The sequence below is a fragment of the Penaeus monodon genome, chromosome 1 (genome assembly GCF_015228065.2).
Source record: "Penaeus monodon isolate SGIC_2016 chromosome 1, NSTDA_Pmon_1, whole genome shotgun sequence".
NCBI lineage: Eukaryota > Metazoa > Arthropoda > Malacostraca > Decapoda > Penaeidae > Penaeus > Penaeus monodon.
In genome coordinates, this window is record NC_051386.1 from 21,237,672 (window position 1) to 21,248,665 (window position 10,994).

The 10,994-nt window shown below is 35.0% G+C and overlaps 2 protein-coding genes across 2 annotated transcripts in view; one reads left to right on the forward strand and one right to left on the reverse strand.

The window, feature by feature from the left end:
* Nucleotides 1-2,661, reverse strand: part of LOC119570881 (GTP:AMP phosphotransferase AK3, mitochondrial-like) — an 8,548-nt gene extending 5,887 nt beyond the window's left edge. Inside the window, exons 1-2 of the mRNA XM_037918461.1 lie at nucleotides 2,415-2,661; nucleotides 1,573-1,742 (exon numbers count right to left, since the gene is read on the reverse strand). Coding sequence (XP_037774389.1) covers nucleotides 1,573-1,742; nucleotides 2,415-2,556 — 312 coding nt within the window. The 5' untranslated portion in view covers nucleotides 2,557-2,661. The remainder of the gene's footprint in view (nucleotides 1-1,572; nucleotides 1,743-2,414) is intronic.
* Nucleotides 2,662-2,762: 101 nt separating this feature from the next.
* LOC119570774 (39S ribosomal protein L44, mitochondrial-like) lies at nucleotides 2,763-10,439 on the forward strand. Its single transcript, XM_037918408.1, has 7 exons — nucleotides 2,763-2,892; nucleotides 3,384-3,507; nucleotides 3,730-3,987; nucleotides 5,031-5,115; nucleotides 8,636-8,788; nucleotides 8,941-9,091; nucleotides 9,580-10,439. The coding sequence occupies exons 1-7, from the start codon at nucleotides 2,811-2,813 to the stop codon at nucleotides 9,765-9,767; spliced, it is 1,041 nt and encodes a 346-aa protein (XP_037774336.1). The 5' UTR covers nucleotides 2,763-2,810; the 3' UTR covers nucleotides 9,768-10,439.
* The last annotated feature ends 555 nt before the right edge of the window (nucleotides 10,440-10,994 follow it).

Below are 10,994 nucleotides of genomic sequence, written 5' to 3' on the forward strand. Positions count from 1 at the left end.
TCACAACTACGTACTTATAGCTGATCATCAGTAATTAATGGTTTTTAATAAGAAAGAACTCTTATTCTTATTATCAAAATCCAACTTTTGTACAGAAATGGAATAACAGAAAATCATGAATATTTAATAAACAAAAATTCAAAAACCCAGACATGCCCTTATGATGGACAGTTTCCTCTACATCCATGTTCACCAGCCAGTTATGCTAATGTTTAAAGTGTTAATTTCAACTCTCTTATTTGAAGCACATGCCATGGGGTATGTGTTTCAGATACAAGAATTGAAACTAGCAGGACACATTGTAAACCTGTGTGGTGAACTTGAAGTGGAGAAGGTTTACATGCAAACACATCTAACTTATCTTTATGATAAGGTAGAAAAAATAACATATTACTGCAAAACAGCACACATGTCTCTAAAAAAAATAATAATAATACTGCCCAGATAACTTTCAAGGAAATGTTGCCTGCATATTTCATAATTGGTCATTATCATATATGAAGTTAACTGCTTGGTTATCATGCAGAAATGACAATTAAATTAGAATGACTGCACAAAGTTTAACCAAGATAAGAACAAAGACTTGGATATCCTAGTCTAACTATTCTGCCACTGGTAAATCATTAACAGAAACCTGAACTCCATACTTGATTGAACAAATTTTAGGAAATCAAAATTACTCACATGCTCTTTGACAACAGGTAACACATGATATTGTAATTAAAGTCCTACCTAACACACCACAACTAATATGATTTTCATTTCCTGAAGAACAATATTGGCATGTTTTTTTTTCCAATACTAGGAACTAAATATATGCAAATCAATTCCTTTATATGTTCAGTATCTGCTTGCCCTCATTTTTCTAACATCTTCCTTTCTCAATAAAAAATAAAAAATCTTATACTGCTAATCCTAAAATGACAACTGTAATCTAATAATATTCTTCAAAACACATATTACATATATTTTTTATTATACTTAATAATTTTATAACCAATATAAAGCATCTAAACATCACCCTATGAAAAAATATTGCTCATTACCATATTTATACATTATGCATGGAAAAGACAAAAAAAAAAAAAAATAACTGTAAAATTAAAAAGGGTCAGTATGCAAGTACTGTTCATTATCATGTTCATATCAGTATTAGGTAAAGTTAAAATTGGTGTTCCGGAAACACAGCAAAAATAAAAAAAGTCAGTAAGCCTGCAACAGTATTGACAAATGGTAATAGAACTTAATTTGACAAAATCTAAGGACTGCCCTAATACAGACTCTAAAACTAAGTCTAAGACTGTTCTAAGCAATTCACCTATGACACTGACTTAACATTTAGATTGTAATACACACCTTGCTAATCAATTTCAATAATAAATTAGAATTAACAATGCAATGCATATAACAAATATCATATAACGTATTTCATAATTTTCATATGTGAATGTGGACAATGACTTAAAATTAGTTGGGGTACAAGAGCCCCACCATTTTTTTTTTTACTTTGCCTTATCTATTTCTATCATTAAACTAATGTACCTTTCCATAATCTATAACTCCACAACTCACTTTCTGATTGTTGTGCAGAGCCTCAGCCTGTGGACGTGTGCGTGGAAAGCCGTCCAGGAGCCAGGGTGAGGCGTTCAACCCTGAAAGCTCCGATGATATGAGTTTCACCATAACATCATCAGGCACCAGCTGCCCTCCTTTCATGTATGACTGTGCAGCAAGGCCGATTTCTGTTGAAAAGTTAATAAAATTGGTAATAGCAGCAATTTTCTGCTAGATCAATATTGAACAACAGCAAAAATGGTCTAAAATATAACTACTAAAACAGTCACTGAATCAATGGGAGATTCATTCTACAACAGACATCCATTATCATGTATTATGAGTAAGTAGCCCTGGAACAATAACAATATTACATAGAATAAACAGAAAGCAAGAAATTAACAAGCAATAAATGCAGAATTTTATTAGTATAAAATGATATCATATACACTTTTCCATAAATGCAAAGGACATTAGTTATAGACTGGTCTCCAAATATCAAAGAAATCTCCATACATTAAAGAATTATTATGCTATGAACAACTCTTTCTGTGGTCACTAAAAGAAGACCACCCCAAAAGACCCCACAGTTAATGCTCCATTTCTGTTGTTACAGAAATCTCTGAAAGTTAAAAATGTCATATGGTGGGATACATTTATTTAGGACATAATTATTGCATATGCTAGGCAATTAACAAAAATAATTTTAGAATGACTGCTTTCTATTTTGATCCTTGTTAATTGTATCATAACGCAATTTATCTAAGACTTCAGACCTTATCAACAACTATGTAATCGACCTATGCCTATCACCTGAAGTGTCTGTTATTATTTTCCCCCAAAAAATCACAAAATCTCACCGGTTTTCTTGAGGATCTGTGCCCTGAGTAAGTCTCCACTTGACAGGTGTTTCAACCCAAAATCCCGGACAATTCTGGTGGATATCGTCCCTTTTCCCGATCCCGGCGCTCCGAGGATGACCATTCTGAATAATTTGCTCATTTCGTTGTGAATACTGTATGTAATTACAAATTGTACGTTTTAAAATAGGAAAGTTTTATTATTGAGGTTCTTCGAGCTCGTCTGCTGTGATAAATTCCTTATCAGTCTTATCACGGTAACTTTGGATATTTCGATGCCTTTTATTAGTATTCAATTTGAAAGTCCGGTTTTGATTGTCATTTGTTTTAGATTCATATTACTTATAGGAGAGGAATTTCAAGGACTTATACTCCGCAATCAAAACAAACGTGGAAATGATGGCTGTCTTTGGCAAAACCTCTTCCCTTTTCAGAGTTTTGCCAGCTGTTGCGGCCTATAGGAATATCACTACTTCAGGTAATTTTAGGACTATTATGAGAGGGGCTAGTATCCTTTTTATTGTTTTTCTCCCGCCAATTCTTTTGATTTCAGCGCGATGTTTTCTGGTGTTGCAGACGCCGACTGCTTCCCAATTTCAGATAATTTTTTTTTGTTTTGTTTTTCTGTATTTCTCACAGTGTGTTTATACGTAACATGAAGGATATTTATTCAGGGAAGTTTTTCTTCCAGTTTAATATTGTTACAATAAATTAATATCAAATATACATTTCAATTGAGTTGTAGATATTATATACAAATATATATGATAAAAAAATAAAAAATTGAAGATTCTCTTACTGTAGAGATGAAAAGAAGAATTGCATTCCTTTCTTTCCATATTTTTTTATCCATATTAATAGTATGCACTTTTATTTTTATCAGGAAATAATCCTACTGATGCCTTAAAATTTGGACAAAATACTAGTATGTGAATATCTATAAATGTAATTCATGGTACTCTGTTTCAGCATGTGTGTTTGGAATAAAATCCCGTTGGGTTGCACCATACAGGAAAGAGTTATTAAAGAGGCAAAAGAAAATGGAAAAAATGGGTATCACACATCAATTAAAACGCTCTGAGTACATTGAATGGTAAGTTAATTTTACATATTATATATATTTTTTTCTTTTAGTTTGTTCTCTTTTTAAGTAATTTGTCAATAGAGAGAAAAAGTAATATAGGATTTCACAGAGTGCAATGAAAGTACATATATAGGTCTACAAGATGTATGATAAAACCTGTTTAAGTTAGTGAACTTTGTAAGTATCACTGATTTCTCATATATTAACCTAAATCATAACCCCCTTCTGCAGGAACTACGATGCTGAAATTTATGCATTTGGCAAGAGACTTGGTGAGCAGTTTGACAACAACATACTCAGAGAAGCACTGACTGATTCCTCTTACATCAGTCAGGAAAGAGTACGCCAACAGGAGTTGGGTGTCCCTGAACCTGCCTTGACTATGAATAGCAACAATGAACTTGCAGCTGCAGGTTCTCACATTATAGCAGACTACTCAATAAAGTATTTGCGCTCAGCTCTCCCCTTGTTCCCTGAGGAAGGTATCAGGTAATTTGAATGTTTCTTATTCATTAATTTAATTTACCAATATTTATTTGTTTCATTTGTTTCAGATCTTGGTATTTCTTTACAGTACAGATGCACTAGCCATAGACTAAATCTCCAACTCCACGTCACAACCTTTATTCAACAATCTAAATTGCCATGACTAGAGGTGCCCTTCAGGCATTGCCCAAGGGCAGGGTTGATGGGGGGTTCTGCCCCCCAACACTCCTCAAGAAATGGTGTCTTCACCTCTGTAGACATGGCAAGATAGAGCTAAAACTTAGGCTATGAGTGCTGCTTTTCATGAAATTTATCCTTTACTTGTGGTGTTATCATTCATATCTGCAGATTGTTTCTTGCAACAACAATTGCAACTTTTTGTCCTCTATAAGAATATCATCTTCAGTTTGCCTACCTCAGTGCATCCATATGGTAAAGATTAACCCAGATCTCTTCCTTATATTTTCCTATTATAGTAATTTTATAGCTGATATGTACTAAAACAATTGAATATGTTTAGAGTGATAAAAATAATTGACAGATTCATATACAGTACTCAAAAAGTTGCCATATAGATGATATATTTTGAAAGAAATGCAGTACTAGAAGAAGTATAAGATTGCAGGGAATGTTACAAGAAACATTGTTTTGTAGTGGGAGATACTTGGGTTTTTCAGTCTTAGACAGAAAATTTCTTAACAAAATTTCATATACATTTAGAAGGTCACCTGTTTGATGTGTTCTGTAATAAGATATAGCCATCATAAATAGAAATCATCTTTCATTCCATGAGGTTAAAGCCAGTTTTGTCAATGTTTAACTTCTTTAGTTTTAGTTTTTTAGCGGTTTTCCTTCTTTCATTTTTTTTCAATTGCTGTAATAAGAAACTACTCATATTTTACTCAATGTTATATTTTGGAAATTTGACTATAGCAACTTTCTCAGTATAGAAGTAATAGGTCATGAATATTCTTTGTTGGTATCTTAATTTTTATTGTTTGTTTACCCAGTTGGTCATAATTTTAACTTCTCTTGTTTGTCCTCAGATCTCTTGTAGAGTATTTAACATCATCAGAAGTCATGGCAGAAGTTGGGATGGGGATTGGTCTCAAGGATTTGATTCTCTGTAAGGTAAGTCAGGATAAATGTGCCACACATACAGATATGTTTCTTTAATTGTATTTATATCTGTTTTAGCCATCCAAATGGGTAAGGTTAGCCAGTCTTATTTATCTGTTTACCCTTTATCTTCATTTTTTGAAAGCTTCATTTCTATTATTTTATTGTCTTTGATGTTGATATTAATATTTTAATAACTATTTAATAATCATAATATCAGTATGAATGATAACACTGTCAATATTAATAGAATTGGAAAGAAAAACACATTTTCCGGCCAATTCAAGGAGTGGGGAAATCAGGATCGGTCACTACGGCCAACTGATATACTCCCTACTGGCTGAGTATCGGTGGAGTAACCTGTATGTAACAAAACTCACTAAAATCTAAAGGGGACAGTACATAAACCTGCTGACTTTGGGTTAATCCTGGTTTTTAAGATAAGAATCAGCTGGCAGTAATTCATTACATAACTTTACCCTTTCTTACAATATTTTATGGCCTTTTCTTCTTCCCACTTCATCCACTGAATTATTTAAACTAAGGGACTTGAAAGGCAAAATCTGTAGGAGAAGAGGAACTGAGAGTAACCTACATGAGTAGATAAAGAGTAATTTATATTTTCTCTCTCTCTCTCTCTCTCTCTCTCTCTCTCTCTCTCTCTCTCTCTCTCTCTCTCTCTCTCTCTCTCTCTCTCTCTCTCTCTCTCTCTCTCTCTCTCTCTCTCTCTCTCTCCCTCCCCTTTAGCAATTATATTTTATGAACATCCCTCTGGATACTTAACCCAAAACCGATGGGCATGGAATATACGTACATGCCATGCCCACTGTGAGTTTATTTTATTTATTATTCCTACACATAGATGGCTCCACAAGTACTAAGTCACCAGTGAGCCAGGTACGAGTACTATCTGTCTCATCTATTTAGCCTTTTCCTTGATTTTTTAAATTATTTTATGTTATCTTATATTGCAGTTACTAATGTCAATAACATTATAGTAATTATCATGACTATAATCAAAATAACCATCGATATTCATAGCATTAGTAATTAAAAAAGAAAAAAAAAATCTTTTTGAATAAATATACAAACACTGATGTATACACTCAGATAAAAGAAAATGCAACTATAATTTCATCATCATCATCATCACCATCAAGGGGCTAATGCTAATAGGGGTGAATGGCTACATCCACCCTTCACTTCCAGCCAAGAGGGTCGCTCAGGACGAGTCTCCAGGCAGGCCCTTGGCCCATCTCTAACTCCTTGTGACAGGTCTGGTTGAGCTGCCCAAGCCAAGACCTCCTAGGTTCTAGGTCATCCCATGGGCCTCCTCCACCCAGGATTGTCTCGCAGAGAGACAACCTAATGGGCAGGGTCATCCAAAGGGAAACAAGCTAGTTAACCATATATCCTGAGTTGGCGATCCTGGAGTAACAGGTGCCAGTCTCATGGCGTAGCTGTCGGTTGGACATGTTGTCCTGCCAACTGTACCCCATGATCTGGCAAAGAGGCTTGTTACAAAAGGCATCAAGAAGAGACTCCCAAGTCACTAGATAGCATCTAGGTTTCGCTTCCATAGAGCAAAACGGGTTCCCCAGTAGGGCCCCAAAGTCCTGAATCCTGGTCTTGGTCCAGGAGACATCTAGATCCAAGGGCTTCACTACATTGCTAAATGCATTGAGCCACCACCAGTGATTCCAAAAACTCACATAGGATAGCAACATCATCTGCAAAGTCAAGGTTTGAGACCTTGATATTGCCCAGTGTTGCTCACACTGACTTTGGATAGTAGCTCTGCCCATTATCCAGTCCATGTAGGTGTTGAAAAGTGTTTCTGTAGGGACATGGCCTTGTCTCACCCCTGAATTAACAGGGAAAAAGTTTGACAGGCCCTCAATTAACAGGGAAGAAGTTCGACAGGCCCTCAATTAACAGCGAAGAAGTTTGACAGGCCTCCACCACACTTTACAGTACTTTTAGTACTGGTATATAGGCTTGCTATCAGGCCAATAATCCTTATTGACATTCCCCTAAGTCTCAGAATCTCCCATAATGATTCTTGATGCACTGAGTCAAATGTCTTCTTGAGGTTGATGTAACCCACGACCGAACTCACAGTGGCGTTCCATAATTACTCAGAGCACTAGGATACGGTCTGTTGTAGACTTGCCTCAGTTGCCTTTGTATGTGGTCATGGATCCATTTCAGAAGTCCTGATTACTATTCATCTGAGCCATGCAACATGCTTCAGTGGCCTCCAGAGTCTCCAGGGAGATGAAATTCTGCCTTGCCCTCGGGTGTACACCAAGGGATTCTTATGCTGCTTCGAGTGTTTTACGCTTGAAGGACTCCCACAGAACAACTGTTTGTTAGGTTTTCAAGTTCTGTGAATCGATCAGAGACTGCCGTGGCAAACCCACAGGCACACTCCTTCTCCCTCAGTCTATCCAAGTGAAACACCCTAGAGTGGCCACTGGAGGGACGAGGAGTTTTGAAGTGGACCCATAGGGTAGCCACTGCCAGCCTGTGGTTGTGCCACAGAACTCGGCACTCCAGTAAACCCTGCAATTCTGAAGGATCCTCCGTTGAGTGCTGACAAGAATGTGGTCAATCTCCTTGGCCACAATACCCATATCGCAATACCATATCCAGCATTGCAGATTGGAACACTGATACCAGGAGCCAGAAATCATCAACCTCTGGGACCTAGCAAAGTCTTAGAGAAAGAAGAATAAAAACATGATGTTTCAAACTCAGATTTTCCTTTTGTTTTTTACTGTGTCTAATGAAATATTCTTGAAGAGTTAGAAATGCCATGTTTTTATTCTCTTCCGATTGTGGCATTGTTTCATTTTATGTCTTTACATTGCTGTAGTAAGAATTCCACCAACTCGTCCAGTTGTGTCTATTTTACAGGAGTCAAACTAAGCAACTGTGCAGGTTTTTTTTTTGTCTCTTCTTCTTCTTCTTCTCTTTCTCCTACTTTTTCCTTATCTCTTTCTTCTCCTTCTTCATGTACCTCTCCTTCTTCTTATCCTTCTCCTCATAAAAAAAAATAATAATAAATAAATAAATAAATAAATCATGTTCCCAAATCATTGTCAGGTTATTTTATTTTGGCTATGATTTATATATTATTAGGGTCATGTGTAGTAAGAAATGCTGTTTCATTTTATTTCTGTTTGGATAGACTGTGAACGATATATGTGGTTCAAGTTACATTATTAGCATTTTTTTTTTTTTCTCTTATTAGTAGCAAGTATTTCTGTTTTGCTTACAAGAAACAAGAGACTTGAGATAGAACAGCTATGTGATATGTCCTTGGGATGGTATACCATTTAAATATTTGATTTGATTTTGCCTGCCTATTCTCCTCCCACTCTTTAGTTTTCCTCCTGCTCTTTAGTTTTCCTTCTCTCTGCCGCTTTCAATTGAATTTTCTCTCTAATGAGAAAGAAATGAAAAGTTATATTAATTTACCGAGAAATATATATTATTTTTCTCTCTGACACCAATGATGTTACTACAGGAATATCCTCCAACACCGGAGACTGTGGGAAAGTGCTTCCAGGCTATTGTTGGTGCGTTAAATGCCTCATCTTCCCTTAGTCAGTGCCAGCTGTTTGTGAGAGATTTTGTTGTGGCACAGCTAGTAGGCAAGGACTTGAACGAGATTTGGGAGGTGGGTAATACAGCATCTTCTAATAAACTCCTCTGTCTTGAAACAAATTTCTGGAAAAAAAAAATCATGATTTAAGAATTTAAGAAAAAACATACATTATAATCTCTTTAAAAAAAAAAAAAAAAATGATACTAAAAATACGAATAAAACAGGTTGAGAACCCAATGGAAGCCATGAAGGACATCTTGAGTCGAAGTGGACGAGGAGAACCAGAGCCAAGGCTGATATTTGAGTCAGGCAAGAACACACTTGAGGCTGTTTATCAGGTTGGGATTTACTCTGACAAGGAATTCATAGGGTCAGGTAAGTACAGCATTTAATGGAAGATTTTTCTTCTTCTTCTTCTTATTATTATTATTATTATTATTATTATTATTGTTATTATTATTCTTATGAATCAGGTGTTTTATGACAGAGTCGTGATGAGAAAGATCCTGATGCCATATCTACTCTGATTGTACCTAATAATTTGCTCTAATGTGTATTTAATAAACAATTTTACATTTCAACAAAAGATAATGCTACTAAGGATTTTCTTGCTGTTAATGCAGAGAAAAACACCCAAACTTGTGATTGTTTTATATAAAGTAATTTCATGTTCCAAGTAAAAGTGATGTTGAGATCTTCTATACCATTCTCTTCTAAATGTTTTATGGAAAAAAGATAAGCTTGATTGTTTTCATACTTCTTTTTCATGAAAAAATGAGATTTTTCCACTTTCCTTTTTTGTGAAGAATCTGTTTTAACTATCTGAGTAAGCTATACACTTCATAAAATTTTCACTGGTCCAGGCTATGGTGAGACAGTGGGCACGGCAGTCGATCAGGCGGCCCGAGATGCCCTGCGGAGATTCTTCCAGACCACACCTGCCAGCCCTCCTCTCCCCTTCGGAAAAGAGAATGTCAAACTCAAGGCTGAACCAAATTTATCAGTAGAAGATTGGTCATTGGAGAAAGCAAAGAACATTATTACTTGTTGAAATTGTCTTGTGGGGGAATTCAAGTAAAGGGGTTATCGTGTAATTTGAGGTAGAATTTTCATGAATGGAAATGAACCAGGATATAGTTGAAAGAAGAAATGATACTCAAATGAGAATTGATAGGAAACAGGGCATTTGAAACATTGTTAAACTAGAATCTACTGGAAATTTCATTATACATTGATGAATGTATTGTGGATGGAAAATTATACTTCATTTAGTGGGTTTGGGTGTGTATGTAATCTTGTATTTCTCCCAAATATAATTTTCCAGATGTAGTGACCAGTCCCTTGTAAAAAAAGAAGAAGAAGAAAAAAAAAACTTAATGTAGCACTAATTTCATTCATCAAGTTGTTTTTCATAATTATTGTATGCAAAGAAAAAGTTTTCAAGTTTGGCCCTAGAAAGTGAAATTAAAATTTCATTTCCTAAAGTGAAATATCTGTCAGGAAAAGTTCCCTAATGAAAAATTGTGATCTACAGATGTATTTTCTTTATAATCATCATCATTTTCTTCTTTTCCTTCTTCTCTTCCTCTCCCCTTTTCTTTGTACTGTATCTAAGCCTTTTTTTCTGTATGATTTCTCAGATTAAATGGAAACTGTAATGTTTTGTAAATATTGTAAAGACTTTCTTGTTGTAATTAATATTGAGAAATATAGACATGTTCTTGTAGAAAGCCTTTAAGTTTTTATTCCTTCTATTGGTATTAAATTAGTTTGTCTTTTCATCATGCAAGAATTTATTTATTATGATATAAAATTATGATAACATCTATATAATGAACATTTAGTGGAAGTGACCCTTCATTTACTTCACTCTTTGAGGCAAAATATACCAAATGTGAAAAGCAATAAGTTACCAATTTCATTTTCAGTAATTTTATTTTATTTCAAGACAATAATGAATAATATTATTATGACTAAAGTACCGATATTATCATCATGAGTTTGATACAATTATTAGCTAACCACATAAAGGTATGACATGAATACAAACAAATACAGTAAGTGATCAGGTACATTTACTATGTATCCCACGTAAAAATGCATTAGTTCCCAAGCTAAATTATACTTTTTAAATACCTGAAACCTCTAAGCCAGTGGTTCCCTAAACTTTTCTAATCGTTACCCACTTTTCATATATGATCCTTGTCAGTGGCTCACCGCCAAGCATAACCCATGAATACAGTGACTGCCTACAGTCCTACATTCATTAGGTGAATTT

Coding starts and splice junctions, on each gene's coding strand:
- LOC119570774 (XM_037918408.1), top strand. CDS start 2,811: ATGATGGCTGTCTTTGGCAAAACCTCTTCCCTTTTCAGAGTTTTGCCA. Junction 3,508..3,729: donor CGCTCTGAGTACATTGAATG/GTAAGTTAATTT, acceptor CCCCTTCTGCAG/GAACTACGATGCTGAAATTT. Junction 3,988..5,030: donor TTCCCTGAGGAAGGTATCAG/GTAATTTGAATG, acceptor GTTTGTCCTCAG/ATCTCTTGTAGAGTATTTAA.